This window comes from Hemicordylus capensis, chromosome 1, assembly GCF_027244095.1.
Source record: "Hemicordylus capensis ecotype Gifberg chromosome 1, rHemCap1.1.pri, whole genome shotgun sequence".
NCBI lineage: Eukaryota > Metazoa > Chordata > Lepidosauria > Squamata > Cordylidae > Hemicordylus > Hemicordylus capensis.
Genome location: NC_069657.1, coordinates 125,551,656 through 125,578,917, shown reverse-complemented (window position 1 = coordinate 125,578,917; position 27,262 = coordinate 125,551,656). Strand labels below are relative to the sequence as shown.

The 27,262-nt window shown below is 46.2% G+C and overlaps 1 protein-coding gene across 1 annotated transcript; it reads right to left on the bottom strand.

Annotated features, from left to right (window-relative positions):
* Window positions 1-664: 664 nt before the first annotated feature.
* Window positions 665-17,764, bottom strand: LOC128341038 (L-lactate dehydrogenase A chain). Its single transcript, XM_053287053.1, has 8 exons — window positions 17,608-17,764; window positions 13,009-13,143; window positions 11,822-11,939; window positions 8,954-9,127; window positions 6,543-6,716; window positions 4,173-4,290; window positions 3,175-3,298; window positions 665-1,447 (listed from the first exon to the last, which is right to left on the bottom strand). Exons 2-8 carry the CDS (start codon window positions 13,132-13,134, stop codon window positions 1,283-1,285), a joined length of 999 nt encoding a protein of 332 aa, XP_053143028.1. The 5' UTR covers window positions 13,135-13,143; window positions 17,608-17,764; the 3' UTR covers window positions 665-1,282.
* Window positions 17,765-27,262: the final 9,498 nt, after the last annotated feature.

The window sequence follows — 27,262 nt, the reverse complement described above, 5'->3', positions numbered from 1 at the left end:
CATCTCATACTGGGCAGGAATAGGCAATAGTAAACCACTTCTGTATTCTTCCAAAATAAACCACAGGGCTCTGTGGGTGCCAGGAGACAGCACACTTTACCTTTATGCCACATAACATTTCTTCACCCATCATGTTAAGATTTAAGATGATCTTCCTCGGAAAACTGGCAAATTATACTTCTCTACTGACCTACTTCTACAGCATGTTTCTCTGTAGTGTGTATTGGGCATACTACAGAGGGCAAACCTGAAGTATCTATTGTACAGGGAGCCAAATGTTTATTGGTGTTGCTCTCTCCAAGAACAAGTATGCAGGGTTTTATATGTTTTTCGGATAGATTTTTTAAAAAATGTACCTTGACACCAGCTGGGTTGTGGTAGCCAACTAGATACCTCAAATGCATGAGACTTCTTTACCTGAGTTATACAGGCAACATTCCTGTTAAAAGAGAACTGTCACGGGGCCTACACATAGTACTATTACTGTAGAGGTGGGCTGGTGAGCCTCCATACCTTCTAAATGTGAGACTCTGAATCTTGGCCAGTTCAACATCTTCAGTTAGCTTGTCAGCAGAACAGCTTGAGCAAGCTTTTTGATATGGTGCACCTTCTTGAGTTCAAGTTTTGTAATATATTATGATAAATTATATTGAAGAGACAGACGTAACAGTTCATTGTTTATTTTGTTTGTTGGGCTGGTACTACAGTTGGACAATGCAGCAGTTTAGTTGTTGCATACAGAAGTTTTTACATTTAAGACAACTTTGAACTACTCCAGTAGCATACAGAAGGTTCTCTTTAAAAGTATGCACAAGGACTTGAAAAGCAGCAGTGTTAGGAAAAATACATTTAGAGCTGCTCAGTAGTGAAGCTAAAAGTCATCTGTCAGAACATTGGTCATTGTTTATTTGCCAATCCTTATTAAGCACAATATTCTTTGGTTTTTCTGCAATTTCTGAGGACCAATTGAGTTATTCTGAAGTGATTACACTTATCTGAGGAAAGGCAGGAGGGTTTCATTCGGCAGTGCTGTTTCAGCTTGACACCACTTAACTAGACTAGGTTACGATCCAGTTCTGGCCACAAATCAAGACTGTGGCAAACAGGAAAAGCTGCAAGTTTCCTACTGAATAGGAAGCAGCATTTTGTTCATAATTTTAGCTCTGTGTGTGCTTCTAGTTCATACACATCTTAAGGAGTTGACCTAATTGGAAAGTGCAACAATACAATCCACTAAAGACTCAACAACACTAATAAGCGGTGAAGAGATAGGATGCCTGGTTTAAAACTGAAGCTCCTTCTGGATTCCCCAGAGTGTATCAGCACTCTTCCTCAATTTATCTTCCTCCTCAGGCTTCAGTGTCATGTTCACCACATCTGTAATGCCTGAATAGCCCAGGACACAAGGGACACTTAGGAAGACATCATCTTTAACTCCATACATGCCCTGGAAAGAGAACATTTACAAAGCTGAAGTAAAAGAACAAGTCTTTGCTTGTAAATAGTAAATGTTTTCCCCATTAGTGGGGACGATGCACAGACCTTTGCCTGGGGACAGAGGTATGAAAATCTTAGATGGCCTAGACCTGCTGACGGTTGTCTTCTACTTCCCAGCAACTAGTGAGGCTTGTTGAATTGTAAATTCATTCAAGCAGACCCAACAATTGTTTCTCCTGTTAGCTTGCACAGGTGGCCAATGGGAATCTAGGGGTTAGGTTCCTACACACACAGCCCCAAAAGTGGAAAAGGTGCAGGAAATAAAGAGTAGAAATGAACTCTATCTTGCTCTCTGGGACTCCAGAAATGCACCCCAAATTGACCAAAGTTTTGGTGAAGATTCACCATTTTTTAAAAAGCCTCAAAATGGCTTCATGTTGTTAAATGGGTGACCACAAGTTACACTAGAAGTCATTTCCAGCCACTCAGCAACCACAAATGGGTGAATTTTAGCCCTTTTTTTTGTACTGCAGATAAAGAAACTGGGTCTCAGTTATCAGCACCCATATTATAAGACCCATCTGTGGATAAAGAAACTGGGTGCCAGGACCCACATGAGGACCACCCGTAAATTCATCTAACCCAGTAAAACCCACATTTATCACTAAAAACATAGTTTTTAGAAGTATAGCCTTTTAAAACCGACACTTCTATCTGACAAAACAGCAAAGCCTCGCTATCTGTGGATTTGCATACCCGTGGCTGAGTAATTGACACCTGACCTCGGCATAGGCATGAAAAAGCAAAAAAGGCTTAATTCCATAGGTTGGGGTGGTGGTGGTTGGAAATGACCTTGGAGGTCAATTGGGAGGCATTCCTGGACACCTGGAGACCTTTGGAGCACGGTAGGGCACTTCCCCCTGTGGTGGGTGGGATGTCTGGTTAGTTTTTGCCCTTTTCTCCATCTTCCTGGAACCTAAACCCACCCTGCTCCATTCCCATTGAATTAATGTCACTGTTTTGGTATCTGCAGTAGTAGCGGAGACTGGAACCCGCGTAAATACAGAGGTTTACCTCTACACAATTATTCCAGGATACCAAGCTGTGCTGGAAAGATTTTGCTCCAAACACAAGTACCAGTAAGAGGATGATGATTTTATGGCTACTCATTCAAGGTGGTTTTCCCCATTAGTAGGAAAGATGTGCCACCTCTTGATGGTAGACCAGAGGTATGGAAAATCTAGCTTGGCTAACTTGCTTTCTGGGCATGAGGCCATAGCTCAGTGCATCTACTTTGTATACAAAAAGTCCCAGGTTCAATCCTTGACATCTGCAGGCAGGGCTGGGAAATGATCCCATCTGAAACCCTGGAGAGCCACTGCCAATCACAGTAGACAATACTGAAGTAGATGGACCATTGCTCTTATGCAGTGTAAGGCAGTTTTCTATGTACCTAGGGCAGCAAGAACCAGTTTATGTTTCACTGAACAATGGGGAGCTCTAAGCAATGTATGGGAGATTGTGGCTAAATACTCCAACACAAGGGTACATCAATCCCGTAATGTTGCAGGCACAGCTATGCAAATGAAAAAAAGAGCAAAGGTTACACAACAGTAAGCATTCTTTCCAGTGGGCTTACTCTTGCATAAACTTAGTTTTTGCATGCACATGTTACAGGGCTGGCATAACCTTGCTCAGTAGGTCAGCTATTCTCTGCTGTAAGCATTTCCTCCTTACCTTCACCATTGTGGAAACTGGATGCACTCTCTTCAAGTTCTTCATTGTGGTTTCAGCTAGATCAGCCACAGAGAGCCCAATAGCCCAAGATGTATATCCCTTAAGCTTGATCACCTCATAAGCACTGCAAAGGATGACATTAAAATGTTAACTTTCTTAGCACTGGCAATACTCTTGGTCAAGCTTTTCAAAAGCTACTAAGTGTGCCAAGCAACAACAGAACTATATCTCGGACCTTAGCCGGGTCTTTGCTTGGAGCTGTGGTCATCTCTAACTTCTATCCAAAGAATTGTGAGTACAAGGAAGTTTGTGGAAGGTAACTTATCTGCCCCCTTCACCTTTCAAAAAGCCTCCGGAAGTGGGTGGAATGGGGCCCATGAGCTTCATAATTCAGGGGACAGGAAAGCTTACATTTTTCAAGCACTTAATAAGGTTTGCACATTGTGTATATCAAGATATGCAATTATTATAAAAGTTGTGAATGAGCAACAAGTCCCAATACTGGTGAATTACCTTTACTAACCTCAGTGATGTTAGCTTCAAATGTACAAGACTATACATCTACTATTGTTAATGTCTCATAAAAAGACATGGTAGTAGCCTTCTAAATTAGTATGCCTTCAGTGGCCTTGTGCTGAAGGCTTCTTTCTGTAGTGGGCATAGAGAGGGAAGTTATTTTCATGTGTCTCCTTCCAAAAGCCCTTTCAACTTGTATAAACCTATTCCTGAAGGTCTTGCAGCCTTCAGGAGGAAATCTTTCCAAGTTGAAAGGACTTTTGGAGAGGGAGGAGAGACTCCTTCCCCTCTGTGTCTGGTTCAATGTGGAAAGAAGCCTTCAGTGTAGGGATGGTGAAGGCTTCCTGCAGATCCTCCCAGTGACTGAGGGCTGTGGATCATGTCAGCCACTGACAACTGGGGATTACTTTCTATCCAAAACAGGGGTGGTGGAATTTTAGAGTCTAATTCTCCCACAGGTCTGGGCCAGTTAGGAACATTACCTGTCTACCACCTGCTTGTGGACCTCCTTCCAGTTTTCTTTGTCAGCATCTGTTCCTAAGTCAGGATGTACACCTTTCAGGGGGACACCAGCAACATTCACACCACTCCAGACAGGCACTAAAAAGAATGCATCAAGTGGTCAGTATGCTTTAGAAAGCTACTCTACCTTTCAGAATACAGAACCTTATATATGTATTCACATATAACTGGGTTTTGCAGTTAATACAGCATAAAGTATTACAGATTTACAAATGGTTGCTTGCGCATTTCCCTCAAGAAGAGAGGCAGAAGACTGGTATTCTTGTCCTGCTCACATAATGGGAAGCAGTGGTCATATTTAGCACTAGTTTCCAAGTCAAGGGGAAATACTGGCTATCATAATGTAGCCATGCGAGTCTGACTCTGCCTTTGTTTTACCTAAAAGGACCAGTAATCTTAAGGGCAGAAGAGAGACAGAGCGGGGAGTCATTGGGGAGGGGGATGGCCAATCTGAGGCTCTCCAGCTATTCCCATCATCCCTGGCCTCAAACTGCAGCTGGGAATGATGGGAGTTGTCAACAGCTAGAGTCTCAGCTTTTAGACTGTGAGCCCTTTGGGGACAGGAAGCCATTTTTAAAAGATTTTATATCTTTGTAAACCACTTTGGGCACTTTCATTGAAAAGGGGTATATAAATATGTGTCAAATTCGTATTCGTTGGGCACCCCTGTGCTATGTACTCATCTTGGCTTAGAGAACATGTACTGCATAATTTGCCACTCATGTGACAGCAATTATTGCTCAAATTTGGGCAAACAAGTAGCACATAATACTCCCACTCTGTATTTGCTAGGATTACCATTATAGTTTGGGTTTAGATTCACTATTATGAGATACAGATCTGAAACAGAACAATACTTGTTTCTAGCAGTAGTATTGGGTTATTGCATATACAGTCAGGAACAACAGACAAGGGTGAAGTGGCATGAAAGGATACCAGACATGGACTCCTAGAACAGGAAGGGATTCTATGTCCGAATCCTTGCCTTTGAGGTAGAATGCATTTTCTTAAAGCTCCCAAGGGAAGGCGATTCTAACACTGTCCTATACAGCTTACTACTGAGACAACAGGAATATCCAGGTAATTGTTATTTCTCACAAAAGGATACACTTGTACTTGGCACACATTACCCCAAACCTGGGGTTAAGGGCATGCCCACATCCTTAGACCCAGGTTAAAGAACTGGGTAAATACCCAGGCTTGAGGCAGAGGCAACATCAGGATCTATCCTGGCGGTGCACACGGGCAGCCAAGCCTAGGCTTGGCTGCCTGTGTGAACAGCCTCATGGCCTACTTGCCCCAAACCTAGCACTGTTCTTCTAAATCGTGTTATCAATGTTTTGGAAGGAAACAGCCTAAACAGTCAGAAAGCTGGACATCACTTAGCAGTTAAGTTTTATTTTATAGTCCCTCTGCCATAACTTTCCTGAAGGTCTGCAAGGAAAATGCCAGCTCTTTTGAAGGGGTTCCACTTCTTGGAGGCATGTTGTGCTGAGACACAGTTACGAGCAGGACCTGACTGAGCATTTTAACGTCTAAATATAGGATGACAGAGAGGCAAGACGGATGCCTTTTCTCAAAAGCCACTTTACAGAAGACCAGCATTTGTCAAGGCTCTACATGAAGGGATTTACTCTGAAGTCTCCTGTTAAGAGTAAAGGGTAGAATTCAGCCTGGTAGGGTTTGGCCTACTTGGATTACAGAGCTGACCTTTTCTGAGCAAGTCAAATATAGATCATCTAGCATTACCTTCATGCAGTAGAGAGGGACAGATGATATTCCTAACTATATATTGAGGGAGGGGAAAGGGAAAGCTTTCTCCTGGTCCATTTAGCACTTGCTGATGTTCAGGAGGCTGGTCTCCTGGTGGCAGATGCCCCACCTCTTTTTTCCTTTCACCAAGCCTCTGGTGATGTCAGTATAGTTATGTGAGGCCTGCACTAGAGCAGTTTTTTCCAACCCTCTGCCACTCAAGAGTATGGAAGGGGCTAGAAGGCAACAGCACATCAATTGATCCCATGTCAAAGGTTTCCACAGTTTTGAGCTCCATCTTTTGCAAAATGTTACAAGAAAAGTGTTTTCCAGGATGATTTTCTTCCCTAGACTAGAGTAGTTAATGGTTTTCACAAACTGACAAAAAAGGGGCTCAGTTCAAGGCTGCACTTGCACAACTTCAGTCCTCCTGCATATGTTGAACTACAAATCCCATCATCCGTCACTACTGGCCAGTGTGGCTGGGGATGATGGAAATTATAGTCCAAAAATAGCTGGAGAACTGAAGTTGTGCAACCCTGGCTTAACAGAATTGCAAGGAAGTGTTTGATACTTACCACTAGAATCTCCATGCTCACCAACAATCCAGCCATGGCAGCTGAGAGGGTGGATACCCAGCCTTTCACCCATGAGATGGCGGAAACGGGCAGAGTCCAGATTGCAACCACTTCCAATAACACGGTGTTTAGGAAAGCCACTAATCTTCCAGGCCACATAGGTCAGAATATCCACTGCAAATATACAAAACTACTTGCTTAGAAAGTGGGTATCGTACAAAGATACAGAAATGAAATTGTGAGGTCTAGGTTACTACTGGAAATCAACAAACGTTTACATGGGCAGGGAATCATAGACTGTATAAGCCACACAGTGCTGTTAATATTATGTCCAACTTTTAAGAGGCTGCCTTGATAATTAAACAGTGAGAATCCCCTACTTTGAGCAGCACTTGGGGTGGGGGCAAGTTTAGAAATGGCAAATTTTGTGACCCCTGTTGAAGCATTCATTTGCTGTGGGGTGCTTTGGCAAGTCAGAAAGGACACAAGAAAGATTCACACAGTGCCTTTGACCTGCCTGGATGTCTTATTCAAGCGTGAGCACCATCCTTTGTGTGTTACAAGGGATTCACTCTGTGCACCTTGCTCGAAGTGAGTTCACAGGTAGGAAATATGTTGTCAGAGAGGGCCATCATGAAGAAAAATATCCAAGACCACCCCAGCCTCTACATACCCAAGAAGACAAGCAAAACTCCCCCCCCCCGCACTTGATTGTGTAACTATGTGGGAGCACAGAATGTACAAGTGGATTTGTACACAGAACAATATGGTCTGAAGAAGACCTTGTAACACACTTTAGGCCATACCCATGTGCACAGGAAGAGGCTAACAGGCATGTAGCCAAGGTCTGCAGGCACATGTGAACTCACACAACTCCTGCATATCCAGGTTGATCAAAACTGGGAACCCTCACTTCTTTACCCAGATAGGAAGGGAAAAGAAGTCCCTGCACCCTGGTCTGCTGCATGTGTGAGAAGATTGCGTCTAAAATTGGGTTCTGGGCAGCCAGTGGGGCCCATTAGAGGAGAGGCGGTGTGTATTCAGGCTGCCTGTCTGCAATGCATCATGGGATACTTGGAGGACCCAGCTTCAATTTCTCCATACTGGAGCATGTAACAGCCTGATTGTAGGGGTGGGTGAATGCAGAGAGCCTCCCAATGATAATGTGAAAGGCCTTCTTGTCCAAGTTTTCCATGTAAATCATTTCCTCTAGCTACTCAGACTGCATGCTAATGGAGAAGCATAAAGTATACCCAGGTCTCATTATACAAGTGGGCCTGTGGGATGGTACAGATCCAGTACTGCCTCCCTTTGAACCACAGTTAAGAGAATGGGAGGCAGTCTTGGGCCTGTATGCTCTTCTTTGTATGCACTCCCCTCTGGAAAGGGAAACGATGCCCCCATAAAAGGAAAGTGTAGGTATCAACCTTGACAGCTCTTGGGTTACTAGCCAGGGTTGCCATCTCGCTATGCTTTAAAGCCAACGTTCTCATCTTACCAGGCCTTTTAAACCTGGTTCAGTTGGTTTTAGTTTGCTGATGAAATTTTATTTTCCGTGTCCTGCTCCTTTTATTGCCCCACATGATGTGCAGTGTTATGCCTCCATAATGCTGCAGCCCAGAGGTTGCTGCCTGTGGACTCCCAAGCAGCCCTGACGCTGCTCTTGTGCAAGCAGTGCTCCTACTGTTCCCCCAGCCCATCCACTGCAATGGGCAAACTGCAGTAGTGCTGCTTGCACAACTGCTCATTCAGAGCACTATCAGGGCTGCTTATGAGTATGCAGCTGCCCACAGCAAAGCATTACCACGATGTTAATGCTGCACATCATGTGGGTCATTTTTGTTGATCCCTTCTACATTATTGGTTAGCCACTCTGGGAGTAATACTGAAGGGCAGTGTTTATTATTTCAGACCTTAGTTAAAGGGCATGCCAATGGATCCTTAAAGTAGAGCAGAGACAGGAATAGGGAATGTGCTCCAAGAGGCTACGGGTGGGACCATGTGTGATCCATCACTTTAGGAGGGAAGAAGACATTGTTACATCTGCATTGACCCTGCATGAGCTCTGAAAGTGTGGACTGAAATTAACCAAGAACACTTTGTGAGCAACAGGGAGGAAGCTATTTCACTTTCATTGTCAGGGCAAATTGGACAAACAGGAAGCTGTTTGTGCTTCAGGATTCCCTGGCATTCTTCATAGGAACTGGTGTTCTCTGCTTTCAAAATCATAGAGCTGGGCTGACCAACCTGAGACTCTCCAGTTGTTGGACTACAACTCCCATCATCCCCAATATGCTGTGGCTGAGGATGATGGGAGCTGTAGTCCAACAACAGCTGGAGAGCCTCAGGTAGGCTATTGCTGGTACTGGGGAATAAATGACATTCCATAAACAGAGTAGACTATGACCAACCTGGATTGGAAACAACCAGGATCTTGCAGTCAGGGCTGTACTTGACAACATTGGGAACGATGAATTTGAAGATATTCACATTTCGCTGGACCAGATTAAGGCGAGACTCGCCTTCTTGTTGGCGAGCTCCAGCAGTGATGATGACCAGCTTAGAGTGTGCAGTCACAGCATAGTCTGCCACAAAAACAAATACTTGCATTTGTTCAAGATACATTTCACAGAGCAACAGTGTTTGAGACAAAGGAAATGCACAAAGGATTATGGGAAGCAAAGGAAGGTTGGAGCCTGTTGCAGAACCTGCCTTCATGTGTCCACGTATTTCTGTAATCAAGAGGTTTTGAAAATACACAAAAGTTGGATCGTTGATGGAAAGATTCCCCACACTTCCTAGAAGTTGCCCATGTCCAAGCTAAACAGTGACTATTAGTCGAGTCCAGCCATGCAGGTGTGAAAAGAGAATGTTGGAAAGTAACCGCCCATTGACTGTTCATGGTGCTGACATGATCCACAGCCCTCCAGCTTCTCTGCACAGCAGCCAGGCACAGAGGGGAGCAATTTCCACATAACTAGCCCACTTCTATAAAATATTGACAAGTGCACAACCAATCTAATTGCTTCTGCCCAAAGCCCAGGCCCTCCTCATGCTGCAGTTTTGAGCAGTATTGCTCTGCAACAAGCATGGAAACAACAGTCCTGATTCCATCACAACTTGTAGCTCTCTGGTTTGATATTCATGGCATCAGGTGCTTAAACAAGGTGAGCACAACAGCACTCACCATCTTCCCAGCCCCTCATCCCTAGGGCAGCTCCTGGTGCCTCTGGAAAAAGTGCTCCTGGGGATGTGGCACGGGAGGCTGCAACATGAGGGAGAGATCCCCAGAACCAGGGGGAGACGCCTTCCATGAGCAGAGCTCTGCCCCCAGAAGGTACTTGTGCCCAGTCTAGTGGAGATTCTCACCCTCACTGCAACCCCCATGTCACACCCATTTTATTTGATTCATTAAATTTTTATGTCACCTCACCCACATGGCTCTAGGTGGTTCACATGAACAAAAACAAAACTCATTAAAACACAAAACCATTATAAACCATATAAAAATTGCTAAAGGCCAGGATAAAAATGAGTATTTTTAGGGTTCTTTTAAAGACTGCTCAAGATCTTAGAAAATAAATATAGATATATAGACACACACAGAGAGAGCACATTCCACAGCCCAGGAGCAGCTACAGAGAAGGCCCAACCCCATGTCACCACCAGACAAGCTGGTGGCAGCCAGAGATGGACCTCTCTCAATGACCTTCATGTGTGGTGGGGATCATGCTGAAGAAGATGCTCTACCAGGTGATCCAGTCCTAAACCATTTAGGGCTACAAAGGTAATTACCAGCACTTTATATTTTGCCAAGAAGCATACCTGCAGCCAGTGCAACTGTTTTAGAACAGGCATCATATGACCCATACCTTAGGGACCATTTGTGGGCCCCTGAACCCACATGCAATCTTTCAGGGGTTGGAGGAAATGGCTTGCATGAGTGCTATTGTGCTCACACTCCTCAGGATGCAATCCATTCAGTCTGGCAGTTTAAGACAGACAGAAAAAGAAAACCACCACTTTGCACAGTCATTAAATGCTATTTGGGAGTAATTGTCAGCTAGGTTATCAGCACAGCCTGTTGGCCGCATGGCCAACCAACCAACTCTGGGATAAAGATTATAGCCTCAGGAACAAGAGGCTTCTCTACACTGCAGCACACTCCCCTGCAGCTTTGTATGTGCTGTTCAATTTTAAGGATCCTGTTGCTTTTGTATCAACAATTATTTACTATTCAGACTGAAAGGCTTTGCAGACACAGTTTTCTTCATCTCCCCACTGTCCAGGACAAGGGATTGCTCATCCTTTAATTATCTTTAGAAGACATCCTTTTACACTCTTAGAACTGAGCCCACCCCCCGCAAAAAAAACACAAAAAAACCCCAAAACCCTCTCAAAGGCCAATTCAGATGCACTTCCTATTCCCAGATGTCCCAGCCCAGCTCTTAAGATCAGGCAAAGATGCTCTCTTGGAGGTCACCTACTGCACACCAAATGAGAACAAGAGACACTCATAGGGAGCTCCCAGACTAGGGAACTGCTACTCTTTTGAAGCCTGCTAGATCCTGGGAGCCAATTAAAATACTATCTGCTTAGGATCATCTCACGTTCTAAGCTGCCATCCCAGGAATTCGACTAGCCAGAATTGAGACACTAATTAATATAAAAAGCCTCTTCACACAATTCCAGCCAGGTTCCAAGTCCAATATCTAGTGTACTCTTGGTGCAATTGCATGGTAACCAATGCATGTAGCAGCTGGCCCAGAGTGTCACTGTATTTTTGTGGCCATGGCAAGACATTTCCACTGAGATTTGAGGGGTGGTGCCCAGTGATAAAGAAAAGCCTCTTTTGTTGCCTCTTCCCCCCCCCCCAAAGTGTGTTTGTGCTTGTCTTTTGTAATATTGTATGCAATAAGTTACTCTTTATAGTCAATCTTGTGTCAGTAGAGTGATAACAAACATCTAAAACTATACCGACATCCACTGAACCCACTATCTCAACAAGCTAATTTGATATATGTTGGATCAGAGAACGAAGAGTTTTGTACAAAAGAAGCAAATAGGTTTGTGGTGTGGTGTGTGTGTTACTTATCATGCCAGGCAGAAGTGCCAAGGAGAGAGCAGAGAAAAGGGCAAGTTCAAACATGCCAGTTCAACCATGACTGTTCCTTTGAAGATGATGGATCTCAGCTTAAAAAACAGAGGCATTTACTTCAGTTAAAGTATTGACACTAGTGCCTGAAATCATTGTATGTTTAGCAAAAAGAACTGTTAACCTTTGCCAGAGACGATCTTTGGTGTTTTGAGGAAGAGGCTGCCATGCTGAAGATCCATCATTTCTCCCTTCAGCTTGTCTTCCACCACATCAACGAGGGCAAGTTCATCAGCCAAATCCTACAAAGGGCAAAATAATTTAACTTTGTTTAAACAAAACACACCAGTGTTTCACTGATATCATCTATACAATTTGGTGGCTCTAGGGGCACATCTGTACAACTTGACCCATCAAGACAAATACCCCGCCAACCATGTGTTGTGGCCTGCCAGGAGTTTGCCCTATCTCCTGGTTTTGATCATCTTAGGCAGACAGTAAAATTGGGGTTACTAAGCTTCTGGTGGGCTGCCATATAGAAACATAGACCAGGGGAAGTGCAAGACAAGGCATTTTTACTGTGCACCTATCCTAACATCTTCATAGAGCTCTCCATGCCAGCACAAATCCATGCACCAGATCCATGGCAATCATCTCTTCTGAATGGGACTGATGCCAACAAGAAGCATGGCAGTTTAGACTGGCCCATCCCAAGGCACAGCTTCATCTCCACTAGGATAAGATGCTCTGTGCATTCTTGCAGCCAAGTTGGACTTTACAGTCAGGGGTGCCAGTGTGCCACAACTAAAAGAAAGCAACTCCAAGCAAGAAAACCTGTATGGCACTGCATCTTTGGAAGCTCTCCATTCAGGAATATAGCTAATCATCATGCACTTCCCTATATAAACTAAGGTGAAAGTGCACATAAGGGGAAACTAGGGTTCACGTGTATGTACGCTGCTTGATCACTTTATCAATACGTGAGCCATTTCCAGTTAAAAGGATTGTGTTTGGGTTGAAATCAAGACATTACAGTACTGTCTGTGGTGGTTAATCCATAATTATTCATTCACACATGTATACTAGCCCATAGCCATGCAATATAAAAAGAGACAGCTATGTATGTATTTACAAATTCAGATAAATTGGACAATAATGTTCTTATTTGTTTTTAATATTCCATATTGAAGCAGCTTGTAAATTGACTACTTGTTCACATACATGTTTTGACTACTTGTTCACATACATTTTTTGACTACTTGTTCACATACATTAAAAAACCCACCAAAATCACGGTTTTGGACCAGGGTTTGTTTTTTTTTAAGAGATCCTTTTGCCAGTATACAAAGAAAAAATATACTTGCCACCCACCTTCATCAAGATGCTTATGGCACAAGCCATACCAACTGCACCAACGCCAACCACAGTGATCTTGTTGTGGGCATGTGGGTGTTCCTCTTTGTAAACATTCGTAATCAGCTTTTCCTTGAGAGACATCTTGTAGCACTGGTGGGGGGGAAATCATAATTAACCATATAACCAACTTTATAACCAAATGTATTGTGCTGCTATGGTACATTAGCACTGGCATTTCCAGTATGGATTCCATCACCAGATCTCATTTCCTGTTCCTCCAAATACATACATATCTATATCTATATATACACACACACACCTTTCATGGTGCAAATTCTGCATGAATCACTTAATCTGAATTTGCATGAATCTTCATTTTGCTTGATTTAATCTTTGTGAAATTCTTGTATTTTAGCAGATTCAAAGTATTTCCACAAGGGCTGTGGATGTAGAAAGCAAAAGTACATTTAACAGAAGTTATGGGAATGGAGCACTGGGAGGAAAAACACAAGCTCCACCCCAGACTTGGAAGCTGCACTCATTTGTTTCACTGCCTTTCCTCTCTCAGCCTTCAGGCACATTGTCTGCACATCTATTTTCATTTTCCTGTGAAACCACATGATTAAAATTTTGCAGTGGGGGTGGTTTACAAGTGGAAAATGGGGATTTTCAGGAAGCAAAGGGTATGTATAGTTTGGGGATGGGGACGCAGGTCAGTGGCAGAACATCCACTTTGCAGGCAGAAGGTCCCAGGGTCATTCACTGGCATGTCCAGGTAGGGCTTTGTGCAGAAGCACAGAACATTTTTTTAAATCACCATCTCAGACTCAGGTTCTCAGTAAATTATGTGCGAAGCTATTGTGCCCTGTAAATTACTAGGCTAATCCAATGACTCATCTGAGGTTCAGGACATCACAGGGCTCCAGCTTTGAAAGAGGATACAAATTCATTTGCTTTTATATTGCAAATAAACTTGAATCAACACAGTGCAGTGTATCCCTTTGTTTATAGGAACCCAGATCTGACCCGGGGCTGAGCTTCTTGAATAAAGATTTTAGTTTCTGGACCAAGGCTTGCCATTGGTGCCTACCACACCCCTGTTCTCTTGATGTGGCACGTGTTAGATTGCGTAATATATATGTGTCTGTAGGTTTCTGAATTGACAAGAGATTAGATTCACCAGTCCCCATTGCCCCGCTGCCTTATTATGCATATACCCGAAAAGTATCTGTTAGGTATATGCATCAGTTGAAGATTTGGAAATATTGGTATGCACATATTCCATCCAACTTCAATGCCATAGCCACTGTCTCTGTGAAAGAGGTTACAAGTGCATAATGACATCATCCTGAGACAAGTGGAGTGGCAAGTGGAAATCTCCAGGATGCCTGAAGTGTGTCCAGGGTTGATGCAGATGTCATGTTGAGAGAGGGGGGCTAGGGCTATCTGGAAGAGAAGCAGTCTGGAAAAACAGAGGCTGAGCAATACCAAGGTTCAAGAAATGTTTGCTCAGTTCACGAGCAAGACAAAATGTTTGACTTGCCAGATGGTTCCTTAAGCTAAGTCGATACATTACTTGTCAGGACTTTCCCCCACTCTTCAAGCATCATTTTTCACTCATCATAGATTAGTGGATTTCCTGAGTCCTGGGCAGTACTATCAACAGACTGGTGCATACATGCATGCAAGGGCACAGGGAATTCAAGGAGAGAGAAAGAGGGCAAGATAGCAGAAGAGTGGGCAGAGACCCACAATTGTTATTCAGTGCTACTAGAATCAAGGAGGACTGTTATGGCAATGGACCATAGTGTCAGTGTGCTGCTCCAAATAAAAACCAGGAGTCAACAATTGCCATCTCAACCCAAAGCTGGTGTGACCAAGCAGGGTACGGCATGCATCTGACATCAGGGAATGTGTCATATTGAAAGGAAAAACCTCCCCTGGATAAGTTATTGGGGCGGGCATGAGAGAAAGGTACATTCTGATACAGAAGTGGTCTTGCATGTGGCTGAACACACAGCATCTATCTAATCAAGAAGAGGCTCAACATATTTAGTGCTTGGATGTATTTTGTGCATTCAGTTGTACAAAATTTCACATAATGAGGAGTGGAAGATCACAATACTATGGGATGGATATGGCTCCAAAAGCAGAAATTAGCAACATGGAGCAGGGGGCGGGGGAGAGATCTACAGAATATTCTCAAAAAGGACATAAGAACTTGGCATACCATAAGACATTGTCTTATTGGAAACTCCACCACTGATATCCCTAGCTAAGCCTGGGTGTAAACTTGTGCTAGTCTCCAAGCTGCCACTGAACTTTGCACAGCTACACACTAATAAGGCCCAGGTTCACAAGACCAATCTAATGTATTTAGAATGTACAGATCCAGATTTTAAAACATGGTGAAAATCATGCAAGCTGCATGAATGGTAAAAACAATCACAACTCAATCCCCATTTACAATGCCACTTGTCGAAAGTGGTTTTAGTAATGACATGGTAAACACAAACTGAGTTGCAAGCTGGCCACATGGAGAAGCCATCACACCATCACTTTCCTATGGGCATCAAGCTATTTCAGGGCCAGTTTACATAACCACTGGGCCTGGGGTAGCAAAAATTCTTCTGTGCCAGCCCAAGTCCCTCCCTGTGTAGTCACAGCCACACGCAAGATCAGGGCAGAAAAGTGGTTTGTGCTGAACTTAGACTAGGGAGACCCAGGTTCAAGTTCCACCAAGAAGCTCACTAGGTGACTTGCAGAATAGAAAGAATAAACAGGCAAAAGGCATTTGCAGGAATCAATAAAAGCCAGAAAAATATTTCTGCATCAGTATTTGGAAAGGTGGATCTTGTGCACAGCAGCTGTGCCACACCACCATTAAAACCTGGCATTTTAAGCACGTGAACAGATGGCTTTGTGAACTGGGGGCCATGCTCAATACTTTTTTGGTCATGCAAGTCGGTCAGCTTCCAACACGGGGCACTGGGTAGACGAGGCACTCTGCCTGGTGCCACCTACTCTGGCTGTGATTTATCACACATGGAGCCTTGGCCAGGATTCTTGCAGCAGCAGTTAAGTTAGGCAGAGATCCCGCTGCCTCAGGATTACAGCGCTTAGGTGAGTGAGTGGTGGTGCCAAGTGGCACCATCTTCTCCAGAGGATCACTGCTCAAACTGCATGCCCGACTCGACGCCAGCCGAATGGGATCGTGCGTGTGTGTAGTCTGTTCAGTGCCGTCGAGGCAAAACCATATACAAACCTCCAAACCCACAGAATTAAGTACACACACACACCCTGGCGTTCTTTCCAGCGCTAAATCCAAAAATCCCCCCAGTGAAGGGAGATGGGGAGGAAAAAGAAGAAGATTTCCTAGTTTGCCCAGAGTAGGATATTGACTAACTGGGGGAAGGCACCGGGGGAAAGTCGGCACTTTCTCCAGCACGCCAGGCCGCCGCAGTAAGGTTGAAGCTCTCAAGGGCGAAGGTCGCGGCATCCGCCCAAGGACTACAGGGCCATTCCAGCCATAAAACTCCAGGATGGGGAGGACCGCGCTCAAGCGCCACTCCAGACATCCAATGAGCTGCGCGTGAGCAAGAGGTTGCAGTCCGCTGCGCTGCCACACCCCACGAGTTAACTGCTGAGAAGCGGCTCCAGACCAGACGGCAACCTCGGAGGCCCGGCCCGTCTTCCTCAGAGTTGGGATTCGCTGCTCTAGCAGCTGCGGGGCGGCGCAATGACTGTGCTCCGGAAACGAGTTTCGAAAACCACGTTTCCTCCTTTGTGTGGCAATGATTCAGGCGTGTGGCTAGGGGAGAGGTGTTCGCCCAGGCCCCTCGGAGCGAGGAAGTTAATGAAGAACAGAGGGAGGGGCATTGCTGGAGGGCCTGGTCCTTTGAACCCATCCACTCAATTATAGCTACACCCCTACAATATTTGCAGCGGATATTGCAGCACCGAGAACCCGGAACCAAGGCAAGCCAGTGCCCACATGGCCTCTGCCCTCTCTCCCCATCCTCAGGAAGACGACAGCAGCCAGCCCAGCTCATCTCGGCACATCCGTTCACAGGGGGCAGATAATCCCCTCCCCAACAGCACATTCCAGTGATCACTCGGGTCTTTTCCCTCCCTCCAACGTGGCAAAGCCCTGGAGCATCACGATGCAGAGACATAGGCACAGAATACAACACGTACCTTTCTCTCACGCCCGCCCCCAAAACTTATCCAGGGGAGGTTTTTCCTTTCGACCCTCAGCGACCTGAGCAAAAAGCATCCGTTCAGGCAGCCCTCACCCTCCGCTGCGCACCTTACATAATCAACGGGTCTAAGTATCCCTGCCGCCCTTCCTGCAAAGCAATGCTCAAGTGGCGCGGCAGGCAGGGGGAGGGGAGATAAATCATGCCTTCGCACCCCAAATTGCCCCTCCAAGTTGCTCATCAATCTAAAGGAACGTGGTTCTCTCTCACACACACGCCGAGTCCTAGGATCTAATTTCGCACCAAGCAGCTGCAGCGCTTCTCGGAACGGCTGCCTTGGCCCAAAGAATACTGGGAGCCCCTGCTCCTCGCCGATCTCCCCTAGCCCGCCTGGTCGCCAGGCCCGCTCGCCTACCTGGTAGCCCTAGCAAAGCTTCTGCACACAAGGACAAGTCCTCCGATTGCCGCTGCAGTACCGCGAAGCGAGGGGAGGAGGCGGCCGCTTAAATACAGATCCCGAAGCCTGACGTCGGGTGGGCGGTAGTCATCGCTTGTCTCGCAGAGCAGACCATAGCGGGACGTGCCCGCCGACACGTTGTTGAGCCGAGCCGGGGTTGCAGTCGGAGCGGTTGTGACTCAGCCAGGGATGGCGTACGCACGCCAAGCTGCACAGGACGGAGCACGGCACCGCACATGCCCCTCCTTGGGCTAGGGAAGCACGTGGGGCCAGAAGAACTTGCGAGTCATCGCCGGGTCGAGCGGCGCACAGCGGGCAGCACCGGAGGGCAAGAGGCCACGCGGTGGAGAAGGTCACGCTGGCGAAAAACAAAGTGATTTCCTTATGCATCGCCTCTGTTTGTGTCAGGGAGAGCTTTCCTTGTTGCCCGTGAAAGCATCAGCTCCATGGTGATACGCAATCCAACGATCCAATGTAGTGGAATCGTTTCAGCAGCAATTCCCATACGCCTCACTGAACTCGGTAAAACTTATCTCGGAGAGTCAACACGCATAAATTCTAGACTTTCGTCTCTTAGGCTGCAATCTTACGCACGCTTCGGTGAAAGTAAGCCAGGTGAACGCAAGCCAGACTTAATTCTGGGAGTGAGCAAGAAACATGCGTGGGATTGGGGTGTTCCTTTCATGACACTGTACTTTTTATTTTTTTTTAAATTAAAATGTCAGATAGGATAAGAAGTTTTACAAATCATGCATCATAACACATGCGTACCTTATAGCAAATAAATGAGAAAATTATTCCATTGTATAGAACGCCAAGTGATCATTCTCGGTGACTCCAAAAATTCTTCCCAAATCACTTGGAAAGAATTTGTCTTGAGTTCCCTTCTTAAACACAATTATTTCAGGGACTGCCAAAAGTAATAAACGAAAAACCCTGTGTTCTCTCTCAGCAGTCTCTTTTATTTTCCATTTCACTGGTACAGATGCTTAGCCAGGACTACAAGAGCTATACTTCTGCACCTTCAGATACATGCCACGTGGTGTAAGTCCAAGTATCACTAGAGAAGCTGTAAACTCAAAATTAGAACCCAACGCCATAGATCTCCTTCCAGCAACTTCCATCCAGAATGTAGTGATAAACTTACAACCACCACCCCATAGCAATAGCAATAGCACTTACATTTATATACCGCTCTATAGCCGGAGCTCTCTAAGCGGTTTACAATGATTTTTAGCATATTGCCCCCAACATTCTGGGTACTCATTTTACCGACCTCGGAAGGATGGAAGGCTGAGTCAACCTTGAGCCCCTTGGTCAGAATCGAACTTGTAACCTTCTGGTTACAGGGCGGCAGTTTTACCACTGCGCCACCAGGGGCTCTGCGCCACCAGGGGCCCATAAAGGATGAGCTAATCCTGCCACTCCTCTCTTGCACCACTGGGGGCAATGGCGGCACCAAGATGCGGGGCCCCGAGGCGCAGAGATGATCCCTGCTTGGAATCTCCCCCTCCCATCACCACCAGCTCAAGCTCGGCTCCCGCCCTCCCCAGCAGCCGCCCTCGGACTCCGCAAGGCCCGCCGTGTTGCGCTCTAGTTTGTCGAGAAGAGCGAGCCACAGGCTGCAGGAGTTGGCGGAGCGAAGGGCGGGAGCTGTCCTCCAGGGTGGGAATGTCCATTGCTGGCAAAGCACAGCTCCCATCCTCTGCAGCTGCCAACGCCCTCTGACTCAGTGCCAGGCCACCTGGCACAAGCCGGTTTGCCAAGCAGAGCTTGCCCTGGAGCCCCGTCCAGCTGGAGGGCGGGCGCTGCAACAGTACAGGCGACAGCCCCGCTTTGGGCTGGCAGTGCTGCTGCTGCTGGCGGGTCACAACAACTACCCGCTGCTGCCTGCAGCAGCCGATCTCCCGACTCGAGTCAGCTAGCCCCACAGTGTGCTTGTACTGGGGAAGGGACAGGGAGGGAAATTCCACCACCAGGGGTGGAGCTATAATTGAGTGGGTGGGTTCAAAGAACGGGGCCCCCAGCTCCAGCCCTCCCTAGCTTCTTCATTATCTCCCTCAGTCCCAGGTCTGCCAAGAGCGGATTTGGGCCTTGGTGAAAAAGAATTGGGGGCCCCGCCACAAGACACCTCCCCAATCTCTGCCACCACAAGGCCACTGCCACAACACCGAACCACCGACCTTTAAAATAATTCTAACCGCCATGTGCAGGGGTGGGGGGCGAGCCGAGCACACACACACCCCGCGGTGGCAGGCACTGCAGGAGCAGCCACTGAGCCTGACTGTCTGGCCCAGCAACCCTGGAGAACTGCAAGGTGCTCCAGCGCGCCTGCACAGTTTGAATTGAGCATCGATGCTCTATTCAAACTGTGCAGGTGCACTGGAGTGCCTCACAGTTGTCAAGAGCTGCTGGGCTGAACGGTCAGGCTCAGTAGCTGCTCCCACTCCATCCTGCCTGACACTTCCATGATACTGGGGAGGGTGCAATGCATAGGGGCACCTTTAGGCACAGACCACTCTTAAGGCCCCATGATTTTCCCCAAGGTAAATGAGACTTCTTCTTATATTTCTGGAATGGCTTGGCCTAGAGTTCTGAAATTTGGCACAGATGTAGGACAGGTTATCAGAATTCTCTGTGTTAATTTTGAAGCAGATCAGTTGATCTTCTGATTTTTAATTGTTTTGTTTTTATTTTACAAAAACAAGTCCCTTAGGTAGCTTGTTTCATGGAAAAAATTGCAAAAACTTCAGGAACTAAAACCCACCCCCTGACCCTTTAACTATCATTGTGTGGGACCCTTTATTTACTCTTAAGTCCTCTAGCACTGCACGGCCCAACAACAAGGCAGCCCCAGGAAAACGGACACAGACACCAGCTGTTTTTAGTCAATCAATGATTCATGTTTATTATAGTCATTTAAACAGGAAGCTAGCTCCTAATTCACACACACACACACTCATACTCACCAGCCCCACTCCAAAGATTATCAGTCTTTGAAAGGGGTGTTGAAAGAAGCGTGGAGGCCTCACTCTGGGTGGTGATGCTTCTCAGGGATCTTCTGGTTTCCTGCCTGACTTATAAAGGGATGTTTTCACTCCAGCTGGTACATCTGCAGTCCACTTCCATTTCCGTGATCACAAGATGTGCTCATCTTATCTTTTTGTTCTATTCCCAGTTCTTTCTCCTTTACAATGTCTTTGGCAATTCTCCCCGGTTTTCACCGATTCTTCAGGCCTTTGGCATCTTTCCCAACTAGGGGTGTGCACGGAACCGCAGAGCTACGGTCCGGCACTGGGGTGGGGGGTTCCACTCAAAACAGGGGGGGCTTTACTCACCCCTTCCATTAAAGTCCCGTATTTTTTGAAGTAATCGGGCGGCAAGGTGCCGCCCGCTTCAATCTCCTCTAATGCAGGCTCCTCGTATCCATAATCGGGGCGGCAGGATCGCTCCCAGTCCCTGCTGCCCCCTTCAAGCTAAGTCCCCCTCGGCTGGCGGCCGCCCCCTGAAGCTCCCCAGAGGTCCCCCGCCGCCCCCTTCTTTCCAAATCTACCCCCATTACAAGAGGACGGCAGGAGAACTCCCTGCCGTCCCCTTCCCCCTTGCCGGCTGGGCTGCAAATGGCTTCTAGGAAGACTGCTCCATTCATTCTCTCTCCTCTCTCTCTCCAAGACTGCTCCATTCATTCTCATTCTCTCTCTCTCTCTCTCTCTCTCTCTCTCTCCAAAACTGCTTCATTCATTCTCTCTCTCTCTCCAAGACTGCTCCATTCATTCTCTCTCTCTCTCCAAGACTGCTTCATTCATTCTCTCTCTCTCTCTCCAAAACTGCTTCATTCATTCTCTCTCTCTCTCTCCAAAACTGCTTCATTCATTCTCTCTCTCTCTCTCCCACCAAGACTGCTCCATTCATTCTCTCTCTCTCCCCAAGACTGCTCTATTCATATTCTCTCTCTCTCTCTCTCTCTCTCTCTCTCTCCAATACTGCTCCATTCATTCTCTCTCTCCTCCCTCTCTCTCCCACCAAGACTGCTCCATTCATTCTCTCTCTCCCCTCCAAAACTGCTCCATTCATTCTCTCTCTCACACCGAGACTGTTCCATTCATATTCTCTCTCTCTCCCCAAAACTGCTCCATTCATTCTCTCTCTCTCTCTCTCTCTCTCTCTCTCTCTCTCTCTCTCTCTCTCTCCAAGACTGCTCCATTCATTCTCTCTCTCTCTCTCTCTCTCTCTCCAAGACTGCTCCATTCATTCTCTCTCTCTCCAAGACTGCTCCATTCATTCTCTCTCTCTCTCCAAGACTGCTCCATTCATTCTCTCTCTCTCTCCAAGACTGCTCCATTCATTCTCTCTCTCTCTCCAAGACTGCTCCATTCATTCTCTCTCTCTCTCCAAGACTGCTCCATTCATTCTCTCTCTCTCTCCAAGACTGCTCCATTCATTCTCTCTCTCTCTCCAAGACTGCTCCATTCATTCTCTCTCTCTCTCCAAGACTGCTCCATTCATATTCTCTCTCTCTCTCCCCAAAACTGCTCCATTCATTCTCTCTCTCTCTCCCCAAAACTGCTCCATTCATTCTCTCTCTCTCCCCCCCAAAAAAACTGCTCCATTCATTCTCTCTCTCCCCCCCCAAACTGCTCCATTCATTCTCTCTCTCTCTCTCTCTCTCCCCAAGACTGCTCCATTCATTCTCTCTCTCTCCCTCCTCTCTCTCTCTCTCTCCCACCAAGACTGCTCCATTCATTCTCTCTCTCTCTCTCTCTCTCCAAAACTGCTCCATTCATTCTCTCTCTCTCTCACCAAGACTGCTCCATTCATATTCTCTCTCCCCCCCAAAAAAACTGCTCCATTCATTCTCTCTCTCACACACACATACACACACACCAAGACTGCTCTCTCTCTCTCTCTCTCTCTCTCTCGCCAAGCCTCCTGCTGCATCCTTTCCATCTTTCTTTCCCCTTCTCCCTTCTTTTCCAAAATTATGAGAAGAGCTTCTCATATTCCACCCCCCTTAAAAGTGTTCCATGTTATGTGTGATGAGTTGGCAGAGGTGGAAAGGAAGAACAATGCATTTTATTATGTAATTTGTACAGATTGTATAATATTTATATTATTAGAATGAATTTTAATTCAACTTATTTCATATTAATTTAAATCTTGGCCTGCCAGTACATCAAAAGTTAAATATTGATTAAATTAATTTTAAATTAATTTCACTTTAATTTGATTTAATTTGGTTGGTTGGTTGGTTGATTGATTGATAATTAAGTGTTACTCTAATTATCAGCACCCTAAGAATTGACCTTGGCCCCCATGAACTAAGTCACGGTTGGTTTTGGCCCACCAGGTCATTTGAGTTGTGCAGGCCTGGTATACACACAAACACACACACTTCAAAAAAGAATTGTTTAAATCATGGCATAGATTACTTCTATAGGAATTGGTGAATCATACATTCCTTTTAGTATTTCTTATTCTGTAGGGTCAGTATGTGAGCAATTGTTTGTCCCAAAGCACCTTAGTCAATCTTCTGATCTTTTGAAAGCTGCATCTTTTGCTATCTGGTTGATCTTTACAGAGGGAAACGTGCTCTAAGCTGCCATCCTATGTACATATTTGGGAGTCTGTCCCACTAAAGGTGCTAAGAAACTTACTTCTGAATAAACATGCAAAGGATCAGGCAGCTATGGGTATAAACTTGGTCTTCTCAACAACACCAACAGCTACTCCAGACTTTACTGATTTGCTACTCATCTTTTTTGCACCTTGTAGCTGATTCATTGTTTGCACTCTAGATTAGTTTACTCTAGATTCGTTTCAGGCAGGTTTCTGGTTTTGGAGATTTGTAAATGTTGTTTACATTTCACATGTCTCAAGCTTTCCCTCTGGCTGTACCCTTGATATAGCTGTTCTTGCTGCTGTTGCTGCAGTTGTAAGAGGGAGCAGACCACCCCTGCTTGGGGTGCAACTGCACTAGAGTCTCTGGCATTCCAACATGTTTCTTTCCCCATGCATGCTTTTGCTTTCAGATATGCTGCCCATACTAATAACTCTTACTGTAATAACCATCCAAACATAGTTGGCACCAGGGGCGTAACAAGGTTGGAGGGGCCCCAGAGACAAGACTTTAAAATGGGCCCCCCCACCTGCCATCACCGCCTACCACAAAGCGGGGACTGGGCAGGCGGGCAGCACAAAGCGGGGAGCGAGCGGGCGGGCGGACAGGCGGCACAAAGCGGGTAGCGGGCGGGCGGCACAAAGCGGGTAGCGGGCGGGCGGCACAAAGCGGGTAGCGGGCGGGCGGGCAAAGCATGGGCCAGGAGGAGGAAAGCCGGCCCGGCCAGGAACCACGGCCGGGGAGAGGAAGCCATGCGGGTGGGCGGGGAGAAGCGAGGACTTGGGGGCCATGTGGGCGGGCGGGGGAGGAAAGCAAGGACCATGTGGGTGGCCAGGGAGGGGAAAGGAGAACGGGGAACCATGCGGGCAGGGAGGGGGAAGGAGAGTGGGGGACCATGCGGGAGGGCGGGCGGGCGGGCGGAGAACAGGCCGGGAGAAGGGGAGAAGCAGCCGGGCAGGAGGACAGAAGCAGGGACCATGCAGGGTGGGCGGAGAACAGACGGGGGGACGCGCGGGCCATAGGGAGATGAACACAATCTTCCTCCTCTTAGTAAAAACCAACTGCATTAGCCCCAACGTGCGCCTTTCCTCCTTCCCTCATCACTGTGTCGCTAACTAATCTGAGAAGTCCTCCTGCCGACGCTCCTCCTACATGTCTTAAGAAGTTGTTGTCTTTCAGTCTCCAACTCTGAGAGTCCTCCTCCGAGTCCTTCTAGCTAGCTAGATTGTTTGTTTGTTTGTGAGTCAAGGCAGGCAGGCTGCAATGGAGTGATCTCTTGCTTGCTCAGGCGCTGCGTGCTCCAGGCAGTAGCTGAGCTGATCATGTGACTTTCTTCTGAAGCACCACCAGGTGCCTGCCAGCCAGCCAATGGATGGGGAAGGAGGAGGAGTCCAGCCCCTCGAGGCAAAGGGTGGAGACAGAGACAAGAAGGAAATACCAGCACAGCAGTCGGAACAAGGAGAAAAACGTACTTTGAAATTGAAAAAAATATATTTAAGTGATTCACAAGGAATCTCAGGTAGGCGCTGTGTGGGGGAGAGCCTCTGAGGGCCCCCCCTCAAGGCAGGGGGCCCCGAGACAACGGCCTCCCCCTGCCTAATTATAGTTACGCCCCTGGTTGGCACCAAAGTTAGTGCTGCACTGAGCGAGCTTGAATTCTCACAGCTCATTTAATAAGCATTAGAAGGGGGTCCTTGATTCTCATACATAGCTGAGAATTCTCATCCATCTGACAACACTGGATTGGATTCAATCAAAAAGGAGGAGTGGCCTCAAGATGCAGAGATGATCAAAGCATAAATGTATAATCACTGGACTAACTCACACATAACAGCTGGTTTCAGTAAATACAGGTGAAACTCGGAAAATTAGAATATTGTGCAAAAGTCCATTAATTTCAGTAATGCAAATTAAAAGGTGAAACTGATATATGAGACAGACGCATTACATGCAAAGCGAGATAAATCAAGCCTTAATTTGTTATAATTGTGATGATCATGGCGTACAGCTCATGAAAACCCCAAATCCACAATCTCAGAAAATTAGAATATTACATGGAACCAAGAAGACAAGGATTGAAGAATAGAACAATATCGGACCTCTGAAAAGTATAAGCATGCATATGTATTCAGTACTTGGTTTGGGCCCCTTTTGCAGCAATTACTGCCTCAATGCGGCGTGGCATGGATGCTATCAGCCTGTGGCACTGATGAGGTATTATGGAAGACCAGGATGCTTCATTAGCGGCCTTCAGCAATTCTGCATTGTTTCGTCTCATGTCTCTCATCCTTCTCTTGGCAATGCCCCATAGATTCTCTATGGGGTCAGGTCAGGCGAGTTTGCTGGCCAGTCAAGCACAGTACACTGTATACTTTTCAGAGGTCCAATATTGTTCTATTCTTCAATCCTTGTCTTCTTGGTTCCATGTAATATTCTAATTTTCTGAGATTGTGGATTTGGGGTTTTCATGAGCTGTACGCCATGATCATCACAATTATAACAAATTAAGGCTTGACTTATCTCGCTTTGCATGTAATGCGTCTGTCTCATATATCAGTTTCACCTTTTAATTTGCATTACTGAAATTAATGGACTTTTGCACGATATTCTAATTTTCCGAGTTTCACCTGTACTGCCTGAGATCCTGACTAAAGTTACTAGAGGATACAAAGTTCTACTGAAGTCCTTTAGAGTAACTTCCTTTATAGTAACTTGTCTGAATGTCAGCCACTTTCTCCTCCAATGAGTTGCTGCACCTAATGTGACCGACCGCCCACCTTACCAAATTCCCATTTACAAACATTCCGAACCAGGCTGAAGTGGTTCGATCTGAACCAGGCCTAGTTCAGCTCAAATGTGGATCAGCCCCCCTTTTTGTGGGGACAGTCCAGTTCAAGCTTGAACCAGGCCTAAAATGACCTCCCACCCGCCCCCCTGACTGCCCTTCTCAACCCCTTTTATTTCCTAGGGACCCCCCTTTACTTGTAAAGGGGAATCCTTACCGGATTCCCCTTTATAAGCACCTTGAATTGGGTCAAGCGCTCCAGCCTATAATATGAACAATGGACAGGACAGTAGGGTTGTTGTACTCTCATCTTCAGTCCAACCACCTTGACCTGTAATATTAGAAGTGGATTATATTGAAGGGCTATTATAAGCTGTTTTCTCAAAATTTTTACACAAAATAAGTTCTGAGTTATAAAGAGCAGGGACTGTTCTTTTTGCAAGTACCACAGTTTTTTGAGAGTGGGGGACATACTAGTATCACAGCTACACCCAAATTCTTGATTGCTGCATATATTTAATTTCTGGGGGTCGTTTTACCTCTGCCCCTGGAGACACCTGAAAATGGCTACTACAGTTTTAACCAAGAAATGAATATATAAAGGGTTAATAAAGCCCTATAAAATAGTGCCACCTACTCCCACCTCTCTCAGGCAACCCAGAAGGATACCATGGTCAATAGTATTGAAAGCCACCAAGAGATCCAGAAAGATCAGCAGAGTCACACTCCCTCTGTCAGTATTTCATTGGAGATCATCCATCAGGCTGACCAAGGCAGTTTCAATCCCATAGTCTGCTTGAAACCCAGTTTGAAATGGGTCTAGATAATCAGTTTCGTCCAGGACTGTCTAGAGTTGAATGACCACCACCCTCAGTCACCTTGCTCAACCATGGGAGATTAGAGACAAGCCTATAGTTGCCTAATTCTGAGTGATGTAGTTTCCCCCCCAAATATGGTCTAATGATGATAGCCTCCTTAAGACAAGGAGGCATCCTACCCTTCCTCAGAGAAGCATTTATGATGTTTACCCAACCATTTCCAACAATCTGATTGTTAGATAAAATAAGCCAAGTTGGACAAGAGTCAAGCGAGCAAGTGGTAGGATATGCAGTCTGAAACAGCTGGTCTGCATCCTCAGATGGAGACTAAAAATGATCCAGTCTGACCACATAAGAGGAGTTGCTGGATACTTCCATACAGACTCTACCCTC